Below are 22,058 nucleotides of genomic sequence, written 5' to 3'. Positions count from 1 at the left end.
GCATGCGCATCGGCGCAGTGCTTGTCTGTGTACGTTGCTCGGGTGTGTCATCTATGCGCGTGCGAACGAGATGGTGTGCATATCAGTGTCCGTGGCGAATGCCGCATACCGTTTAGCGTCTGCCCTCTCCCCCCCCCCACGCACGCCTTCCTTGGCTCTATCTTCTCACCTTTCTGTGCATTCTGCCGTCCACAATGCACTGTCGGATTTTGCCCCTTCCCACCTTCACCGTCTTTCACCCCCCCCCCGCAACGGCCGCATCCTTTCTTGCCGCCATGCTGAAATCGCCTTGCTATGCATCTTACTTGCCGACATCTTCTTTTTTCCGCTAACGCTCTTCGTCTGTGTCTTCTCAGCTCAAACCCGCATTTTTCGTGTTCTTTCCGTCTTTTTACCGCTATGAGCTCGCCCATTCTGCCTCCCCACCCCACCCCCCTTCCTGAAAATGCGCCTGCAAGCCCGCACACCTAATTCCGCATACATCGAAGTCGTACGCCTGTGCTTCACAGACCTCCTGTCGACTACCTCTTGGTGATGCACACCGTCCGAAGCTCCCCCTACTCCGCATTCGGTTCAGGGGGTAGGGACCGCTGGAAGTTGAGTCCCCTCTGTTTTCCCTGCTCCCAAAACCGCCTTCTCTGCCTTTTACCGCGATTTCTCACGTGCTGTTGTGCATGCGTACGTTCCAGGGTCTTGCCATCTTCACCCCCCCCTTGCCCGTAGGCTCGTTGTCTTTTATGGCGCCGCTGCCTCACAGTTTGCTTCTCTCTCTGCGTGTGCACATGAATGCCTGTCGCTGTGCGTACTCTGCTACTTTAGCCGCTGCTCGCGTCGCGGCTTGCTCTGTCTGTGTGTCTTGTCTGCGTGTGTGTGTGTGTGTTTGTATTTGTTGCCGTTGTACTACTGTTTTACCTTATTAGAGTGTATGCATGCTCGATACACCTCCCAAATCCTGGGCGGCTCCCCTCCCTTTCTCTCCTTCCGCCCTCTTATATGGTGTACGCGCTGGACCTATACAAGCGCCGCGTCATCAGCCGCATTCGCCGTCCCCCTCCTCTCGCATTTCCTGGTCATTTCTTTTTCCACTTTACTTCTCATCTGTGTTTTGTGTGTTGTTCCGCTTTCTCCTTTCGCTTCATCTGCGCGGCCTTCAGAAGGGTGGCGAGGCTGTTTTGTTCTCTCTCCCTTGCGCATGCACGTGTTTGTGTGTGTGTGCCCGCATCACATGAAAGGTAGTTTTGAGGCACCAGCCAATGCAAGCACAACACGACCGCCTCGAAAGTCGTTCATGTGAGAGGCTACCCCCAACCCCGCTGCCACTCGCACTCTCCTGCTTGTGCGTAAAGCACCTAGTACGCACAAGCACCGACACGGTGCCCGAAACACTAAAGTGCAAGTTTGCCTGAAACGTGCCAGCCGTGGTTGCGCGGCGCACGGCGTGTCTGGGGTGCCGGTCGGCGGCATGCATGTGTATCTGTCGAGTCGAGTTCTACCTAGTTACTCCCCCGTCCCCACCACCACCACCATCCTTGCCCCCGCCCTCTTCTCTCTGGCCGTTTCCTTCTGTCCCGACGCGGAAAGCCTCACCTGCAACGACACGCACTCCTTCTCCCTCATGCACGGCGAAGGAGTACTGCTGCAGCTGCGCGCGTGCGCCTGTATAAGGCTTCCTGCACCCCTTTCTGTGAGCCAGCACGTAGTCTTTTCTCCTCTCCCGCTTTCTCGTCTGTGCCACCGACGCCTTCTGCATCGCTCTGCCGAATCAGCGCACACTCCTCCCCCTCCTTCACCGACCTGCTCTGCAGTAGCGTCTTGTCAGGAGAGCGCGTCGCGCACCGCTCCTCTATCGGGAGACCACACAGCACAATCACACCTCACCTCTGCGACCTTCTTCACAGCAGTCACGCTTTTTATTTTCCAACTCTTCGACTCCCGTACGTGTTACACGTCTCGCTCTGCTACAGTCATACCACGACCGCGCTCATCGACATCGACCACAGCCACGAAAACAGCACCGACGACAAGTAGCCTCCAGCTCAACGCCACCCGATATCGGATGCGGATTCCTCGGTGTAGCTCTTGACTCTCTCCTTCTCATCACTGCAATCGAGGACTTGTGGTCTTGTCGCGTTCGCCGCCAGCTCCAGAGCGGTCGGGAAAAGAGGGAGAGCCACAAAGGGTGCGTGATGGCGGCGATGATGGCCCGTGAGCCATAGATATTCGCACCCGGGACGGCGTTCCAGCGCATTGCCCTTACGCGTCATCTGTGCCAGGCAGCGGCGTTACTCGTGCCTCATAGCACGGCGCCCCTCACCACGCTTGTTGGAAGGTCGAGGATGCAGGGAAGACATCGTCTTCGGGCACGAGATCTTCATGCTTTTCTGAGGCCGCTGTGAACTTTTTTTGCCTTTGCGAACCCGCCTCCAGAAGGCCGATCTCGAATCGATGTTGCTGCTCATGGTGGCGCTGATGAGGATGAGGCGCTAGAGCAGCGTCAGGGGAAGGTGGAGGCGTACAGGACACGGAAAGCAAAGTGGCCTCTGGGCGCAGCGCTGCAACGTACTAGAGCGCTCCCCCTGATGAGCTGCACATCAAGAAAGGCAACGATAACGATCCCGGAGCCCAGTCTCTTGCAGCTGTTCTGCGTAAGTGTGGATGGCCGTGCTGCATGACGCGAACCGTCAGAAGGGCGGCAAACATCGCGCCAGCGAACATCACGCAGCTGCCACTTCAGCGACATCACCGCTACAGCTTGGTCTGCTCTGTTTGTGAACGCTCTGTCTTCCACAGCCTCCCCACCATCTCTGGTAACGTGTGCCCATCCTCCTCCTCCTCCCCTCTCCCTTTTTCTTGCAATCGTCCCTCGCATCGATGGCACTCCACGGATGTTGCTCCCCTGCGGTGCACATGGACTTCTTGTGCATGCTGGCTGTTGTGTAAAGGGGGAATCCCTGGCTCACCTGTTGATGCACCCCACAAGGACCAGCCTAGGCAAGAGCCGAACACGAAGACCAGCAATGTGATCCTCCTCTCCCCAAATCCATGTACGCACATCAGTAGCCCGTTGTGCGAGCGGGTCAAGCGTATGAAAGACACGGGCACTTGCATCCGCGAAACAGTCGCGCATGGCGTATCTGCCACCCCAAAGATGCATCGCTGCTGTGCATCGCAGAAAGTGAAAGCAACGACTTGGGTGCCCGAAACAGATGACGCGCCCGCTCCAGTGAAATCTCTGCCGGCATGCCCCCCACACACACGCACCGCACTGCTCTTTAATGCTTGTTTCTCCTGTCTTCTCTAACATGCCCTCTCTGCTCATCTGCCTCCGCCTCCTCCTATCGCTCTCCCTCCTCCTTCTTTGCTGTTCGCCAGAGTGCCTACTGCAGAAATTGAGCAGGTGCGTTGGCGTCTGACCCATCCTCCTTCCAGTCCCTCCCCCTTTTCTTCCATGCTGGTGCGCAGCAACAAACCGGCAGCGTGCCCTTCAGTTGCTTAGCATTGTGTGTTTGTGTGTGTGTGTGTCCGTTGTTTTAGCTGTAACTTCTGCTGCCACCTCACCCTCTGCGCAGCTCCGCATCCCTCTCATCTCCTGTTGCTCCTCTATCTCGGTGTCGCTCTGCGGCGGCCCACTGCCCACCCAGCCGCCCGCTCGGAAAGAAGCAGAGCAGCAACTGCGATGCAAGAGTACTTCCTTTTCTTACTGTTCGGCGTGACCGTCTTGCTCTTGTGCATCTCGTGCTGCATCGGGTGCAAGGTGCGGCAACGCCAACGCTTGCAGGAGGGGGCCCTCGACGGACGATACAACCTCTTTGAAGAAGGCGGCGCCGACAACGCTGGAGGCGCCGCTGATGCTCCTGGGCAGCCGCCCCGCCCGGTACCAGGCCTCTACCAGGAGATTTACTACCAGCAGCAGTACCCGCAAGGTCTTGGTGGCTATAATGGAGGCGCCTTTCGAGCCGGAGCGGCAAGCGTGAACTATGCCGGGGGTCTCCCACATGGCGACACGCAACAAGCCGTGCCCGCCACGGTTCTCTTCGCTGCCCCGCCAGGGGCGCAAATCGGTAACGTGAGCCACCCGCAGCGCTTCCCTGAAGCACTAGTGGCGGACGCCAACGGTGCCAGCAACGGTACCGCTGATGGCGCGGCGGCGGCGAATAATCGAGCTGCAAGCCCCCCCGAGGCGGAGTCGCCGTACGGCGATGCGGACTACGTGCCTCGTGCCTCTGCTACGCCTCTTCAGCAGATGTCTCCCAATCGCGCCCCTCCCCCGCCGCAGTATGCGACGCCGCTGCGCCGGCAGGCTCAGCCAGAACCCTTGGACAGCAGCCAGGAGGGCAGCGGGGTGCTCGACAAAGGAAAGGACTTGAGCTGAGGGTGCACCTCTGCTCAGCAGCGTGCATGCACGTGAGGCGTCGCTGGCCAATGTTTTGGTGTTGCCGTGCTGCTCTTTTCGAGCTGCAGCTTCGGTTACTTTCATCATGTGCCTATCCTGCACCCGACGAACTGTGTCTGCTCCCCCTTTCAGCGAGCGTGTCTTTCTGGTGGCTCTCGCTGCACCTCTCCGCACGCACGCTATGTTTCTTGTTGTTAGACCTCTGCAGAATCGTACACACGAGTACCTGTGTCAGTGTCCGAAGACCCTCGGGGGGGGGGGGGGGGGGGGGGGGAACATACGAAGTAGGCTGCCCAAGAGCCGTAGGATGCACGCATGTGTTTCTGTTGTTGTTGCTTTTCTTTTATCTGTGCATGTACGTGTGTGTGTGTGTGTGTGTGTGTTTGCGGCGGTTGGGGGGGGAGGCGTGAGGGCGTGTGGAATCTTTGCTGCAGTGGAGGCCGCTGCCGCCAGCGCGCGCGGGCCTCCTTCTCTCGCTTTTCTCTTTTCTCTCCTTGAGCGGTTTTGTCTGACTTCTACGTGTGGACTGCACATGCGTATGCGTGTGACTTTCTATTGATGGACGCTGGGCGGTGCACGCCTACCCCACCCCACTCTCACCCTCTCTGTTTGGTTGGCTGACTGGCTCCCCTTTGTTTTCTCTCTAGCTCTCCTCCTCCAGCCAGCAGAACGTCGTTTAGTGTCGTTGGTGTTGTCGTTGTCGTTGTCTATTTTCGATTCCAGCAAACTATGGCGCTTCTGCTTATTATCATATGTGTATGATATAATCTTGATTGATTCCTGCGGTCTGCGTCACGCATGCCTTCTTCATGTCGATTGGCAGTCTGTCAGCTGGTGTGCTTCACATTAGGAAGCACTTAACTTGTTCTTATTATTCTCTCCTCCGCACGTCTTGCCGCTCGTGCGTCGATGTACGCCTCCGCATCCTGTTGTGTGTCAGCTCCATCGGCTCTCCCTTCGCTTGTTTCGTGTCATACCCCTCTCTTGGTTTGCGGAAGCGAACTTGGAAATTTAACAACAACAGAACGCAGAAGAACTCGCGTACGTGAGCTCGTCATGCTTCGCCGACGTGATGGCCCGCGCGTATCGGTGAACGGCTTCTCCGCCCTTTGTGGCTTTCACGTGACCGCTCGCGGCTGCGCATCTCTCCGGCGACGCCTTCCGAAGCACGCAACGAACAACGGCAAGGTGGTGTCTTGTTCTAAGCTGAAAGCTGACTCCACTCGAGATGCAAGTGCATCGGGAGCGTGCGCACGCTTCGCACACATGTGCACCTCAGCTGAGGTGCAGTGCCGCCGCAGCACGGCCACCACCACCCGCGAGCTCCAACTCACATCATACTCATCGTCTCTCTTCCGTTTGTCTGCCGGTCTCGTTACGCGCTGCACACGTCCTGTAATTTCCCTTGCGTGTTTAGTGTTGGCGCTGCGCCCCCCCCCCCTCCCTCCTCGTTTTCTTGCTCGCTTTTTCTTGTTGCCGTTGTTGTCGAGGGCGAACGGAGCGCGCCGCACAGGGTGCGTCACCGCGATTGTGCGACCACGCACGCGCCACCAAGCACAAGGGCAAACACTCGCGCGCTTTTCAGCACCCTTCCCTTCCCCTCCCTCTCATTCGTGCAGCATACCGATCTTTTCCTTGGCTCTGTTGCTTTCTCAAATCGCGTCGTCTTCTCTTTTTTTTCCCCATCCTACTCTGAAGATCACGCACGTGTCACCGCCCCTTGTGCCTTTCTTCACGGAGTCTTGGTCATTCCTTTCCTTTCCGCTCCGCTAACTCGCAGGTGACAGAGAGCGGCGTGGTGAAGTTGTCTCCTTGCAGGGGCGCTCTCCCGGAATTCGGTACCGTTAACGCCGATTGGTCATTCTCCATGTAGACTCCCGCGCTGTCTCTCTCTCTCCCCTGCGCGTAATGTTGGACTTAAGAGTCGCCTACATTTTGTGGGTGGTCATCTGCTTCGTGGCGCTGCTTATCTTGGTCACGTTTTCTATTCTACGCATGTGCAAGCCCGGTTTCTTTGGACTGGGCTTGCCCCGAGAGGAGGATGAGATATCGGTCATACCCGCCACAATACTCGTGAATCGCGTGAACGACGACGATTCCAGCACCCCCACAAGCAGCGACACCGGAGCGCACCTCTATAGCGTTGTGTCTGCTCAGGGAGAGCGGCGTCCAGAGCAGCTCGCCACTCGTGTGCATAGCGGGGTGGACCCACTGTACTACAACTCCGAAAACTCCAATACGGTCGATAGGCCGGTGACGCACTCACCGATCACGCCCAGAGAGGAACGTAGCGCTCAACGCGGCAGAAGCGGTGCGCTATTCGCAATTCACTCCACTAGGCTCCCCTATGACGGGCAGCAGCACGGCAGTCATCGAAGAAGTCGCCGAAGCGCTAGCACGCGCACAAATGGAAGCGAGAGAAGCCTCAGGCCGCACAACGCCAGCCACAGCAGCGAACTGGGCCTCCCCTACGGCAGCATCGAAAGCAACACCGATGGCAGTGCGATGCCGGCTCCTCCTCGCATCGATGGCATGAGTACGTCGCGGAGCCGCAATCGCAGTAGTGGACGCCGTCGCTCGTACCCTATGGCGGCTAACGTCATGCCGATCGGTTTCATCAATGCGAACCCGCTAACGCCCATGCGCCTCGTGCGTAACAATATTAGCGGTGAGGTGCGGCTTGCGTCTGCAGCGCCGCGGCGTCACGCGCATGCTGAAAGCCGCTTCTCTTCGAGGGATCGGCGAGGTCCTGCAGAAGGCACTAGAGTTAGCGCTCGCAGTCGACCTTGGCAACGGCGTAGGCACAATAACGGGCCTAGAGAGCCGAGCACGCACAACGACGACGCGCTGATCGTGGTGGATGGATACTGCTGTGACGAGTACGGTAACATGATTCGGGTTGAAGAAATGGATAACATCTATGGCAGAGCGCACTACATCGCCCGTGCAACGGAGGCGGCCGCCGTTGTGGAGCCGCGCTCGAACACAAGTATTCAGGAAGGCGGTGCCAGCCTCTCCCTCTTTACGGAAGCTGAGCCTGGCGATGCCTACTGGGATTGTAAGTAGTCGACAAGGGTGGCAGTGACTGGCTGTTTGGGGGGTCTACGTGTGTGCGTGTGTGTGTATGTGTGCAGGGCTTACAAAACCGAAAACCACACAATAAGCAACGATGATGTGAACAGCCACCCCCCCCCACTCGTCACATCATCGGATTGGGCTGGGGATGGGGGGAGTTGTGAGCCGCTGCTGAGTCGCTTTGGTTTTCTGCTGTTTGTGTGCTTCTGCATACTCAAGCGGCTGGGATTGTGGCAGTTTTGTTTTGTTTCTGTTTGCGCGTGTGTGTGTATGTTGTCGCGTCTGCGTTGTATGCTGACGTGTTCTCCTCATGCGCAGCTCCGTCGCTTGCTTGGTTTGTTTTTTTTTTGCTTTCCTGGTCGGTGTTCTGCATTCGCTAGGCGTGTAGGAGGAGGAGTGATGGGGTTGCAGCTTACGAGGACATCCTGCGTTCGCAGTGCTACAGGCGCCTCGCATCCCCCTTCTCCTCTCCGTCCCCCCGCCCTCCCTCCCTCCCCTGACTTGGAGCAACTATTCTGCTGTCGCACTTGCTTTCTGTGAATTACGTCACTTCTTGTCGCCTGCACTCCTCGGGAATAGAGATGTTCGCCTTTCGTGTGGTTCCCTGTGCGTGCCTGTTTCACGTGTTGGTGCCTCTATTCTCGCGCCCAGCTGTCGCACGCCTCCCTCATGCGTTGCGCCCGCCGGCGTGTGTGAGTCAACACTATAAGCATGGGCCAGCCGTGACTCTTTGAATCTCTGTGTTTGTGAGCCGTCACTCGGGTTATCCAAGGTAGGACTGCCGTTGGTTGGGGCTCGATAAATCTGATGGGTGTGTATGTGTGTGTTGGTCTGTATGCATCACCCCAATGTGACTTTCGAGATTCCGTGTGTATATATGTGTGTGTCTTTCATGGTCTCCTTCGGCCCTCGTGCCCACCGCTGGAGGATGGAGGCGCGCTGCTGTCTTTGTATGGGGATAGCTGCGTCGTTCCGTGTAGGCCCTTCTCCCCTTATGCATGCGTGTGTGTGTGTGTTTGTTTGTAATGCTGCTGACCGCAAACTCCTTTGTTTCTCTCTCTCTCCGTGTCCCTTTCAGCGACCGCATGCTGAGCAATACACCATATTTTGTATGCATGTAACCCCCCGCCCCGCCCGGTGCTGTTCTTTCGAATATGCGTGTCTTGCCTTTTCTTTGTTTTCCGGACATCGCGCGTGCCCTCGCCGTCGTCGGCGTCTCCTCCTCATTTCGCCTTCTCAGGCGGACACTCCTATTTTTCCTTCTCGTTGTTTTTCCTTTGGTTCTTTTGTCTCTTTACCTTCACGGCTTTACATTTTTCCCCTCTCCGCTTCCTCATACCTCTGCACCTCTACGCCTTGGCCTTTTTTTCTGCACCTCATTGCAGCTACTCGACTGCCGACAACGGTCAGTCGCGGCATCCAGAAACTCAATCGCCAGTCCCAGCACACTCATGACGTCCGCCTAACCCTCTTCGGCTTTGTGAGGGCGAAGAAGCGAACATGAGTAGCACGCGGGGTCAACACCCCTTCCACACACACTACTTCCCTGCGCGCTATGCCAGCAACGTAGTGCAGGAAAGAGGAAGACGACAAGGGTGCTGTGCGCCTACTACGGAACCAGCTCTAATGCCAGCATCTCACGCAGCACGCTGCGTGTGCCCAGCACACCCCTCTCGCACGTTTCCATACCTCTCCTTCTTGCGTTGCTCCCTTCTCCCTCAAGCATGCACAACTCCTCTTCATGAGCTCGCAGCACCGATCCGCATACGTTTGGCAGGCCATCCTACACTGCATCATTCAAAGGTGCTGGCCATTTCAGCGGCCAAGTGTGCGCGATTAGCTTTCCGCGCTACCTGTAACCTCGCCACTCTTTCGGTGCATGCGAGTGATCACTGCACACATGGGCAGGGCGAGCATTTCCTTCGTCTGTTTCTACCTCCAGCGTACGCGTGAACGCCGCATCATTCATGCGGGTTTGTCCCACACGAACACCCTTCCTGGCCTCGGCGCTCTCCTCGCCGCCCACGCTGCAAACGCGCACTGTCAGCGGTGACGTTTGTGTGAGCGAGCAAGGGAAACTCACATCTCCTCCTCCAGCCCGCCCTCCCACGGAGAAATACGGGGCGTCGTGCAGTGCGCTCCACCATCGCTGAAGCACATACGGCGTGCTCCTTTGTTGGAAATTGCACCGCACACTCCCTATTCCGACCACGACGTGCTTCACTGGCACGCACCGTCAGAGCCTATTGTTGCGACCATCCTCCTCCTCCTTCCCCTCGTCATCGCAGCGAACTACGCAACTCGTGTGACTCGTACGCTTGCGTCGGTCTTTGGTGCCGCGCGAAGCGTCCTTCTGTCCATTCGCGGCTTCTCCCGGCAGACGCAAAGAGATGAGCGGCGTCGCGCCGAGGCGCTTGGAGCCTGCAACCGCGAACGCCGCACGCGCGAGTCGGGGACACTTCAGTTCTGCGAGGTGTCTGCAAATGCGCTCGTGAATTCAACAGCCCCCCTCCTCCCTACACGCACACACACACACAGGCTGGCGAACTGCAGCAGCAACGGCATGCAGCCGCTAACTCGCTGGGGCGAGGCCACGCACTCGTGCTAGCAGCCGCACACCAACCCGTGAGCACAGCAGAGGGAGTAACTGCAGCAAGAAAAGGCGGAGGCCAACGGCCCGCAGCCCTTTATGGCGTACGAGATGAGCGTGAGGGCCACTGGAGTATCGGTGGCGGGCACCTGTCAGACGGTGATTGCTGCACAAGTTCAAGAGTGAGTGCGCAGCTATCACACAACGCCGTCGTAGGGCCACCGTCTCTCTCTCTCTGTGACGGTACGCAGAGTGTGCAGCGGTGTCAGAGGGATCCTTGTCACGCCGCCCATATCATACTCTTCCCCCTCGGTGAAGCGTTCCAAGCCGACGTAGAATCCTTTTCTTCCTGCCGCGGGACGCTCCGACAAAGGTGTCACGTCGATACCGTTGGTCTTTCCAGAGTCGGAGAGCCGCGGAGATGTGGGCGCCCGGTTGGCGCGAACTCGGCAAGGGTAGTGAGAGTCGGCAGCCGCTGCTCCGCTGCGGAGCGCCGCCTCTTCTTTCCTGTTGTTGTCGTCACCGCAAGATGTGACGGGGATGGGCTTTGTGTGTCTCTTCGCCTTCGTCGATTTTGTTTGTCTGTATGTGGCCTCGCCACCCCTCGACTCCCACTGTGGCCGCCGCCCCTGAACGGTCTTGCGTGGAAGGGGCGAACGTGCCTGCTGGTGCACTTACATCGTCCATATATATATATATATACCGGTGTATGCGTGTGTGTGTGTGTGTGTCAGTGTGTATGTGGCACGCGGCGCGCTTCAAGTCGTTTCTCCTTGCAGCAGCGGCGAAGCTTGCATTGCATTCGCTTATCAGTGCCTCCTTACTTTTCCGCGCCGGCGCGTGTGTCGCTGCACATGCATCTCTGTGCACGTGTTCCTTTCTGCTCGGCAGCCTCCCTCGTTTGGCGTGGCCTGACTTTGGAGTGATTTTTGTGGAAGCCACCTGCAGACGGAAGCGCGTACGACAACCGACGCTCACGCGCTTACGCCAGCAACTCTTGTGAGCCAATAAGATGCTTTCTCTTCCGTTCGCTCCCTCGGCTTGAACTTTGGGCGCGCGACTTCTCGTTTTGGGGGGAGGGAGGCGTCCCTTCCCGCACTTTCTACTCCATCGCCCGCATAGGTGTGCGCGCGTGTTTCTGTGTGCATCTGCCTATGCTTTTTTGTTGTTGTGCGGTCACACGTATTGTAGACGTTTTCTATCTAAGCACACGCAACGTCCATGTTTGTGTGTGTGTGTGTGTCTGTGTCTGTGCACGGTTCCCGGTGCACGTATGCAAAGGTGCCTGGAGGTTCTGTTCCGCAATCCACAAGCCGATGCACACGGCCTTTCCCCATCTCCGTGTACCTCCCTGTCTGTGTACCCTGCGTTTGCCTCTCCCCCCCCCCTAGCTTGTCGATTTAGTCCTTTGCGTCTCCGCCTCTCCTCCTCCGCGACTCCCTGTCCCTGCAGGCGCGGCCCGCTTCAGCGGTGAATCGAGTCTGTCGTCCAATCAAATGAAAACTGAATCCGCATGTCCTCCTCCTTGGCACTCATGAACAGACTCCATGGTAGTCCCTCTGAGAGCGATTGGGGAACCCTCGCCCACGACTATTTTTTCGCGCGAAGGGCCCTGCTCTGTGACCTTGCGTGTGCGCCTCTCTCTCTACGGTGCTGTTGTCTCTCTTCACGGCTCCTCCCTTCCCTTTCTCTCCGTCATGGCATGCATGCCTCCATCACAGCCTCCGTCTCGAGGAGGAGAAATCAGCAGCGGGCGCTCACAGCAAGTAGTTCATGCAAAGTGTGGCTCGCGCAGGTGCAGAAGCGGCACGGAGCGGGCCTGTTGTGTTCGCTCCCTGAAAGTCGTAGCTGAGACGCAACCGCGCCGCCCACCGCTTCTCCCCCTTTTGTTTTTCATTTTCTTTTATATCGCGCCCCTCTCGTCATTGGCGGCTTACTCGCTGTCACGCCTCTTCCACATCCCCCCCTCCCCGCGCTGCAGTGAGCTACTGCAATGCTGCATCACATATTTATTTTCATGTTCTTCTTTTTCTGCGCCTCCGTTGTATTTGCAATCTTTCTCTGCACCGTCTCCAGCTGCATGCTGAGAAGGAGCCACGAGGGGCATGACGGAGAAGGCCGTGAAGTGACAGAAGCGGTGGGATCAGGTAACATGCTCGGTCATAGCTACGGCAACCCCCGAGTGCGATACGAGCCACAATACCCGAACGGCTACTATGGTGTGTACCAGCAGCACCACGGACGCCTTTACGGTCATGAGCGGCCGTTGATGGCAGTCGTGGCAGGTCAGCGGCCATGCGACGGAATGGTTTTATCGGGCAATCAGGGTAGCGCCACATCAACCGGTCAAGAGCCAGTCGAGTACGGTGAAGCCGTCTATCTGCCACGACCCGATAGCGATCTCACCAAAAAGCTTTCAACCGCAAAAATGTGCGAGGGACGATCGTGATGTGTGCAAATAGTGCCGACACTTTTATGGGCCCTTTGCTTCTCAGCTTGTCTCTCGCCTTCTCTCTGTGTGTGCGTGTCTGTGCAAGCGTGATACCTGGTCCTCTGCTGCTGGGTATCTGCTTCTTTAGCGCGCGTGTTGCTGCTGGTGGTGATGGTGTTGGTGTTGGTAATCTCTTTTTATTTTTTGCGTGTCGTTCCTCTCCTGTTAGATCGGGCCTTTGTGTCTTGCATGTCTAGCGTGCGCTAGCTGCCATGCACCTCTCCACTGCTTATGTGTTTCTCCTCTGTACCTGTTCTGCTGCTCTTGATTATCTTACCACTCACGCACGCGCACACACGTGCTCCTCCTCACAGTAGCCGTTATAAACAGCAGCAGCTCATTTTCTGGCTAAGCTAGAGTACAGCAATGGCTCACCCCATCCTCCTCCTCCTCCCACATATCATAAAAGCGAACCGAGCGAACGTACAAATATCATGATGCGTGCCGCAGCCGTGGTCACACGCCGGCATGAGCGTCTCTGCTGAGTGTCAATGGAGTATGCCTGTGCCGCAGCGCGTCGCTGTCTGCCTCTTTTATGCGTCAGTGGGTCCTACGCTGGCCAGTTCTCTAGTAGTGTTCGTTGACGCAAGCGTCGGTCGCGGCGGCTCTGCTAGTCCGCACTCCCTCTCCGCGTGAGAGAAGCGATGCTTCGCCACCGCTACATCTGCGCAGCTGTTCGTCTGTCTTTTATATATATATATATATCTGAGGGGTCAATTCGCACTTACTTTCACGTGTCTCTTGTAGAGGAGGGTGCGCGTGAGACGGAATGGTCTCTCTCCCTCTCTCCTCACTGTTTTGGGCTCCTAAACATGATATTTGGGGGGAGGCTTGCGCGTCTGCTGGTAATGTGTGTGTCGGATGTGACTTCGATGCCGCAGACGTCTCCCAAGTCTGTTTGGAGCTGCCTTTCTTTTGGGGGTGGGGGGCCTCTGCCTGTGTGTGTGTTCGTGCGTTCGCCTAGTACGGTGGGATAGTGCTGTCAGAAGAGAAATCGAAAAACAACATCCGCACAGCTTACGCATGGCTGGTAAACAACAAAGGAGGGCATTGCCTGTGCAGCGCCTTCTCTTGGAGAGCGCCGCACAGTTGTCCGAGAGGGCGGCCTGTCCCTCAACAGGCTCACGACACAGAGCTGTTGCTGACCGTATGGTAGACGGGATACCGCTGCCTGCTTCCTCCCATGACCCTTTATCCTCCACCGTGCGGTCACAGCTCAGCATCGGCACCACTCCGCTTGCCACGGGTCTGTACAGAAACTATACGCAGTGAAATCGCTCCATGCATCACCTCGGGTACTTGAACAACAGACAAAAAGGATAGCGATGTGTTGATGGTGTCGCATTAGGCCTCGCATGTGCTCGGCATTTTTTCTTGTCTGTCTACCCTCTCTCCCTCCTTCTCCACATTATCCTCCCACCCTGCGACACTTTATTCGTACGAACGGTTTCACGCGCACGCACTCGAATCCGCACAACCAAGGCTTGCCACGGCGCCTCACCTAGCTCGTTTCCTCTTGTTTTCCTTGCCTGCCTTTACTGCTTTGCTTTCGAGCAGCCTCGCCCTCTCCGCTGTTTGTGCCCACCCTCCCCCCCCCCACCAACGCAGCCCCTGGTCGCACGCTAATTCGAGACCTTGCCCTACCCCTCGAAGCATCTCCTGCCCAAGACAGAGCTCTGTCATTCACCAGCACTGCGCATTATCCCGTCGCCTCCACAGCGCAGTCACACGAGCACCCTCATCGTCGATAGGCCATACAGCATGGCAACTGACAGTGATACCCTGATCATCATCTTCCTGTGGCTTGTGTACGTTTGCCTGCATGTCTGCATCGACTACTGCGAACGTCGCTCGCTGCTCCGGGCCGAGGAGTCGGAGGCCCCAGAGCGTGCACAGGCGGCCGCCGCACGCTCCGGTAGCCAACCGAGAAGCCCTCGGCGCAGAGCAGGCGCCTCCGGGGACGTTACGGCTCCCATCGCCGTCATCGTTCTTGGAGCCGACGGGGACCTGAATACGAACCTCAACGAGCCGTGTGAGGGTGCCGTTGTACCGGGCGCAAACGGGTACATGCCTGTGCTGCCAGAGCAAGTCCACTACGGCGAGTCGACGTACATGAATCGCCAGGAGGACCGTAGTGCTGTTGCTCTAGAGAAAGCAGTGGAGGAGTTGTCGCCAGCATCGGAAGTGGATGCAGGAAAAGAAGATCCAGCTCTCAGATGAACGCCGCTACCACCTTTGGACGCGAACACACAAATCTTCTGCTGCGTCACTGGTCCGCTTCCGTGTCGTCTCCGGCAAGTGCGTCCGTCATGTTCAGTCTTCCTCGTAGCATCTCGCTGCTGCGTTGCCTAGACCGTCGCAGGATCCCATATTTTTTTTATTGTGCTCGCCTCTCTGCTTTCCTGGGTATGGCATACGGCCGGCGGAGGAGCACGTACTAGCAGATGCGCCTCTTATTCTGTTGCTGTGTCTCTCTCACGCACACGAACGTAAAGCTCTCTCGCCTCTGCTTCTTGGTCAGGCGGTGCGGGCAGTGGTCGCACCAAAATAGTGCGTAGTCCCTGGCTTCCTCGTGTCTCCGCATGCCCGCTCTCTGTCTGTGCGTGTGTGTGTCTGTGTCTCTGTCTGTCTGAACCCAGCCGCTTGGCTATTCTGCTGTGTGCCTGAGCACTGCCATGGTGCTACTCCACCTCGCCCACCACCCCATCCTTCACCCCTCCCACTCCCATGCTCTTATTATCTCTCTTGACACCTCGCCCCACTGATGATGGGGGCTCATACCTCTCAGTGCGTAGTACATCAGCGTTCGGTACACCCCCTCACACACACACGCGTACCTCTCTGTGGAGAAGCCAAGCATCCCTCTTATCGCTGCCAATACCGAGCCACTTCCAGTCGTGGCATGGCCAGGTGCCTACGATGTAGAGGGGTCAGAGCAAATGTATCGCTACTGATGCCGACGGTCAGGTCGTGCTTGGCGTTTTGCTGGCGCAAGCTGCGGAAGTAAGCAAATTTGCACGAACCAGATGAGGGGCAGAGTTTGAGGCAGAGGCCACGCTCAGGTGGCTGAGTCGGCGCATTTCTGCACTGGCGTCTCTACGGCTGCTTCGCACCACTCGGTCGGGCCCGTGACCGGTCGGGGCTCCAGACTGGAGCTTGGCTTATATTCCGTGGCAGAACGGGCATGTGGAAGAAAGAGCTTTTACTCTCGTGGCTCTCACGCGAGGCGATCACGAGGTGCTTGCGTGCGGAACCGCAGACGGCCGGCGCTTTAGCCCTTTAGCAGCCCAGGAACGTTGCGTCTCGTGCGCTTTACCTGATTCAAGGCTCAGGCCCATCATCTTTCCCAGCCCTCACGCAGCAGACAACCATCGCATCGCGTAGCCTTGGCCCTCATTTTGTGCTCGCAGTCACGTCTTCCTGTAAATCCGCCGCGTCGGCCATGCCTGACGTGCGCGCGCTGCTGGACACGAGCATGTTCACGTGCGGGCAGTACCGCCCCGCCGGCAGCGAGCAGACGCTGCAGGTGGCGCTTGGCCGCGACGTGCAGCGCGATCTGGGCCGCGTGCCGCAGCGCATCGGCGTGCGCGTGGCCATGACGGAGGAGACGGCGACGCTGCTGCGCGCGGAGGACGATAGCGGTGGCAGGGGCTTCTGCTGCGGATCACGAAGTGCTGTGCAAGGGGTGCACGAGCATTCTCGGTGTGGGCGCAGTCCGCGGGGATGGTGCCCACGCTGGACGCGTTAATCGCAGAAACCGAAGCGCTGAAGCGCAGAGGCTATGTGATGAGCAGCGTGTCAGCCTGCAACGCATGCCCGTCGATGCCCGTCTACTAGCCCAGGAGGGGGGCCGCCCTGGCGCCAATGGATGCGGTGCATTCACCAGTCGCACCGATCAGCGCTGTGTCGTAGGTGTCAATCAAGGTCGCGACTTTGGACTCTGTTGGCACCTCGCAAGTCCCTTTGGCAGCTAAGCGCCAGAGAGCGTGCGGGACCATCGAATCGCATATCTTTGGCTCCGCTAGTGCGATCTCATCTGCGAACGATATCGTCTGCACTGCACTATTTACCCGGTGATCGAAACGATCACACCAGACGCGGTCATTCGCAGTCTTTTCAAGCGGATACAGAGGCTACGGCACCCGAGCATGCTCCCGCTGCCGCCTTTTTTGTGGTTGTCGAATCTCTGGCAGGCGGGGTGTGGTGTTCATTTCAGTGCTCAGCCCCCTGGCGGAGCGCCACGGCAGAGCAGCGAATCGCAAAGGAGCGGTGAAATACCGTACGTGTGGTGCGGTTTGGTGGAACCGATCGCCCTACGCTCGTTGTCTCTTTCACGGCGACGGTCTGGCACGTGAGATCCTTCACTTCGGCAACGTTGTGGTAAGTGCTGATGGCCCCTGCCATCTGGCAGGCCGATCCACCAGCCGGCCACTGGCTCGAAAGCTGTTCTAGCTGTCTCGAACGTGTTACATCAGCCTTCTGAGGGCAACAAGGGCATCGCCAACTCCGGCGTGTGGCATGTTCTGCTATGGGCTCATGGCCCTTGAAGCCGTCGTTCCCCAACTATGGAGATGGGCAACTGCAGATGACGGTCGACCCCTGAGCACTGCCTCAGACTGACGGTGTTAATGAAGGCAAGTCGGAGGGATTTCAGCGACGCGGTGGTGCGGGGCCGCGTGATGGTGAGCTCGGATATGTTAGGTACATCCAAGCTCGTGCATTACTATAGCGAACCCACAGCGGCAATGGTGCGTAGCTTGTTGTCGCCTGATCAGCCGCAGAGGCCCACGATACAGTAGGTACGGGAAGTGAGCACATCGCTGCTGGTGCAAGCGGGCACCAGTGGACGAGGAATTCCAGCACCTGACGGAAGGCCAAACGACGGCTGCTGAGCATCTTCCATCTCCTACCTTTCGGGAGGGGGGAGAGGGGTGTGTGCGATGGGCCTCGCGATAGGCGGCGCGTGCGTTTGTTTGATCAAAGGCACCGTTTTGTCTTGTGGCCGTCAACGGTGCGAACGGATCGCGGCACCTCCCTCCGGTCACCCGGCTCATCCTGAGCCGTCGCCGTCTTTGTGTAACGCGGGGAGCGAGGCCTGCGGAGCCGCCGCAGACGAATGCGTGATGCGCCTCTCCTCTCTTCTCTCGCCGCCAGCCTTGCGTGTCCTTTCTGTTTCCATCTTGTGGGCTCGTTCCGCTGTCGCTGGCTCTTTGTGCAACTCTGTAGGCGTGCGCATGTTTGTTTGGCCCGCATGCGCGACGCGTCTGTGTGGGTGGTGGCCGTCGATGAAGGTGTCCGTAATATATGCTCACGCCGCCTCGCGCTCTGAAGGAAGCATTCGTTCTCCATAATTCTTTTGCTGGTGTTGTTGTTGTGGGCCTCGTGCGTGCGCAAGGCGCGCGTGTCCTTTTATTCACCGCATGCCCCCTCTGCGCCCAGCATTCTTCTCTGCCGTGTGCAAGCTCGTGGGGAGGGAAGAGGGGAAGGTGTCGTCTGGCGTTTCCTTGTCTTCTAGTGTCGTGATAGCCGCTTCGCGCTCGCTACGTGTTGCCCTTTTATATCGCTCAACGCACCGCCTCCTCCTACCCCACTTGAACTCACCCTCGCTGGTCCTGCCGTCGCCTCCGCGACACGAATCAGTGTCGACTCCACCTCTTCTAGCCTTCCGTGCTCACTGGCTTCCCACTCGGATTCTTGCTCATCATCCTCCTCCACCCCGCCACCCTCACATGCACCACGGCTGCTTGTCATTTTCTTTTTTTTTTGCGTGGAACGCTCTGCCTTGCTCATCCTCTTCATCTGCTGGAGGCCTTCTGCTTTCCTTCTGCCCCCTTCTCCTTTTATGCCCTTCTCGCCCCTACGTCTCCCTGTGGAGGGGGAGGGGGGCGTCGACAGCGCTCCTCCCCTCGTGCATTCTTTTTTGTTGTTTCCTACTTGCCTCTGTGTGTTCTTCACCGCGGCTCTTTATCGTGCGGTGTCACTGTCGAAGATCTGCACGGCACCGCCTCTGCCATCCGAGCCGTGCTTTTTCTATTACTATTCTTGTCGATTGGTCAGCAGCCCCGTGTGTCTCTGTGGGTGCGCTTGATGTCTGCATGAAGCCCCTCTCTCTGAGGCAAGTCCGCTTCTTCTCTTTCTCTCGTGGTTTTACTGTGGTTGCGCGTCCTTCTCGTGCTGCAGCTGCGCATGTGGAGACGATGGTTGATTCGGTGGTGTACCGGCTACTCTTTTTTGGCGTCTTCCTTCGCTTCGATCGATCCTAAAAGCAGCTTTTCGACGGAGGCACGACCCGGAGGAAGAGTCCACATCCTCCGCCGGCCTCCCCGTGTCTCTCGCTGGCACGCGCGTGCGCGGAAGTTAGAGGGGGCGGGGCAAGACCATTGGAGGGTGCGGGACTGTGGTGACGCTATTTGCTCGCGCCTGCACTTACCCCCCCCCCTCCCGGCGTTTCTCATGTTCTTGCAGCCGGCTCTGTTCATACCCTGAGAGTCGTCTCCTGTCAGGGAGGCTAGATATTGAAGTTGCGCGAAGAGTTCTAAGTCTCCTTCCCCTGTGTCGAATTCCCCGTATAGGAGCGAAGCTGTTCCACTAAAGGCCTTGATGAACGAAGTGTCTTTCTGCGCTCTTCTCCCGTAACCTCCGCAGCACACCTCGACCACTTTTTTGTTGTCGCTGTCGCCTCCCAGCGCGTCAGGCACGCAGGAAGCCGTCACAGCTGCGGGGTTGAGGCTCTTCTAGCAGCTGGCGTTTTTGGCGTTGAGGATCTGTAAAGCCCCTTTTCTGTTCTTCATCTACAAGAGAGCGGAAGGTGTTGCTGTGCCAGTGCAACTTCTGTGTGTGTGTGTGTGTGTACAGCCACTCAGCACAGCACTCTCTCGCTAAGTTGCCAGTAGAGAACCGCTTCGGCTACCCTGTTGCCGTTCATTATGCAGGCTCACCACCGCCCCACCCCCTCCTCCTCTTGTGCTGTTGGTTTCGCAGCGGGGGTAGGGTGGGGGAGGGGGCACTGCTGCCACACTTCACCTGCCTCTTACGTCTCTTCTTGTTTTGTTTTGTTGTTTGTGTTCTCCTGTGAGCGTTATCACCGCTGGCCGACGCACGTATAAGCGCACACTCCGGCACACTCACGCAAACGGAAAACATACACACGTATATATATATATATACTCACAAAGGAGCCGCTGGCAGGCTCATTGGCACACGCGATACATATATATATATCCGTCCACGCTGCTTTTTGCTGTTGCTGTTCCCCACCTACACACACACATACACCACACGCGATCCTTCGCTAAGCTCCACAACGATACTCTCCCCCTCCATCCATATCCACCTCGCTGCTCCTGTTTAAAGACGATCATTACCCCTCCGCTGCCAGGTGCACATACTACATCCGGCACACTGCCCACCAAGGCAGGTAAGTGCCCCAGGGCATCGGCAGCTATCCGTACACATGCGCCTGCAGAGCTCTCGTCTGTCCAGCGGTGCGACGGCGCCGAAGCAGCTTCACCGTGACGCGCCTTCACCTGGTCGCCCTGTCAAAACAAGGATGCGCTGCCGTTTTGCAGTGCTGAAGTATTTCCTCCTGCGTGTCGATGTCTCCGTGTCTATCGTCTACCTCCTCGTACTCCTCTGCGTCGCCGTGCCCATTGTCGTCGTGTCGCAGGTCTACCTCACGCGCATGCTGGTCGCCTCGTGGCGTACCGTGCACAACACGCGCGTGTACTACATCACGGAGCGCATCTCCATCAGCACCATAAGCGTGCGCGACATCGCGAACGGCTTCATGGCACTCAACATACCGGGTGGGGGCAGCTACGGCGACCACGACCTCATGGAGAACCTCTGCTCCTCGCTCGACAACTACGACAAGCTGACGCGCTTCCGCGCACTCTCTTTGGTGTCTCTCGAGACCGAGAGCGCCATAAGCTGTATCCATGGCATTCCCACCATGGACTCCATGCGCACCCTTACCGGCTACTTCTCGCACGACAACATTATCAACGGCACCTATCTCATCGATAGCGAGACGTACGACTTCGTGCAACCACCGCAGATGGTGACGGAGTGGCCGGAGTCGGCGCGTGACATCTCCGCTGCCAAGACGACAACGTACAGCGGCGTGCCCATCCTTGAGCTGCTGCCTGCCTACCTCGATGGCAGCGTCGACAGCGTCGACTCGCGCCACCACTGGATCCTCCCCACAATCATGCCGCACATCATCTGCTACATCCTCCCGGTCGGCTACCTCGCCCGCGGTCGAACGGATATAAGCAGCGTGCGCTACACCGACTTCACGCAGGTGCTACTCGACGGCTCCCGCATGCTGCTGGACTACGACTTTGTGGAGGCGCCGGGGCTCGCCATGGCCGCCTTCATCAACCAGAGCCTCGCCGACGATGATCCGCTCGTGCTCTCCAACAGCTGGGGTCAACCCTCCGTCAGTAACGACAGCATCTACTCCATTTTCACGACAGTGCCAGTGACCTACCTTAAGGCGAGCAACATCAGTGACCCGCTCATGCGCGCCGCCCTGCAGCACGTCGACCTCGCGGCACTGCAGCACGAGGGCTACAGACGCTCCGTCGACTTCGAGTACGCCGGCGCCGCCGCTGTCGTCACAGCGTATGCGTACACCACCGCGCAGGGTCTCGTTGTGCCATTGGTGGTCGCCAGCAGCCACGCCGCCATCACGACACCTTACCTGTTCCTCATGCGCATCTTTGACGGCATCTTAGTCGCCGTGATCCTCTTGCTCACTGGGGCCTCCTTCAACAGTGCGCGCTGCCTGATCTCGCAGCCGCTGCGGCGCATAACGGCGCTCATGCTGGCGAGTATGAGTGCTGGTCGGCGTGCGCTCTTCTACACCACAACTAGCAACACGCTGCTTCAATTAACAGAGGTGCACGCGCTCATCAAGGCACACAATGCCGCGATGCAGCAGCTGCGCGAGATCGACGCCTTCGTGCCTGATGAACTACGTGCCGAGGGCAGAGCACAACGCGCCTACAGCAGCGTATCCAATATAGCGTCCTCCATGGGCATCTCAAACAGCCGCAAAGCCACGAAATTCGGAAGTCGCTGTCTTGACACGCACCTCTCCACAGCTGTGTTTGTGACCATTCGAGCGCCAGCAGCGCTCTCCAGCAGTTCAGCAGTCCTGCCGCGAACCCCGTCACCACCTCCCATCCTAACCGAACAGGGCGAGCAAAAGCCCCTGCGCGGCCAGCGCCTGGTGAGCGTTGTAAAGCACGCAGCACAGGCAGCGAACACCGCCAACAGCGGCCCCTTCCCCACACCAGCCGCACTGACAGCATTCATCACCGCCGTGCACGAGCTGTGCCACACGCACCACGGCACGCTGCATCGCCTCTGCCCCGACGCGTGCGTGCTGCACTTCAACAGCGCGGTGCGCGCACACCTCCCGCGTGGGCCTGGAGACGCTAGCGCGGCGGCGGCACCAGCAGCGGCGCCCCCTGCACCCGCTGCGCGGCATGGTGTCCCCGCTG

General features: G+C 58.1%; 3 protein-coding genes across 3 annotated transcripts; all 3 read left to right on the top strand.

The window, feature by feature from the left end:
* Positions 1-14,310: 14,310 nt before the first annotated feature.
* LDBPK_311900 (hypothetical protein) lies at positions 14,311-14,769 on the top strand (the record flags this gene model as incomplete). The annotated part of the gene is made up of 1 exon (XM_003863232.1): positions 14,311-14,769. The coding sequence occupies one exon, from the start codon at positions 14,311-14,313 to the stop codon at positions 14,767-14,769; it is 459 nt and encodes a 152-aa protein (XP_003863280.1).
* A 1,222-nt stretch (positions 14,770-15,991) lies between these two features.
* Positions 15,992-16,297, top strand: LDBPK_311890 (hypothetical protein, unknown function; the record flags this gene model as incomplete). The annotated part of the gene is made up of 1 exon (XM_003863231.1): positions 15,992-16,297. One exon carries the CDS (start codon positions 15,992-15,994, stop codon positions 16,295-16,297), a length of 306 nt encoding a protein of 101 aa, XP_003863279.1.
* Positions 16,298-20,002: 3,705 nt separating this feature from the next.
* Positions 20,003-22,057, top strand: LDBPK_311880 (hypothetical protein, unknown function; the record flags this gene model as incomplete). Its single annotated transcript, XM_003863230.1, has 1 exon — positions 20,003-22,057. A coding segment is annotated over one exon (2,055 nt), but the record flags the coding sequence as incomplete, so codon positions are not given.
* Between the last annotated feature and the right edge of the window lies 1 nt (position 22,058).

This window comes from Leishmania donovani, chromosome 31, assembly GCF_000227135.1.
Source record: "Leishmania donovani BPK282A1 complete genome, chromosome 31".
Taxonomy (NCBI): domain Eukaryota; phylum Euglenozoa; class Kinetoplastea; order Trypanosomatida; family Trypanosomatidae; genus Leishmania; species Leishmania donovani.
The sequence above is the reverse complement of the archived record's forward strand: the minus strand, read 5'-3'. Positions and strand labels throughout refer to the sequence as shown.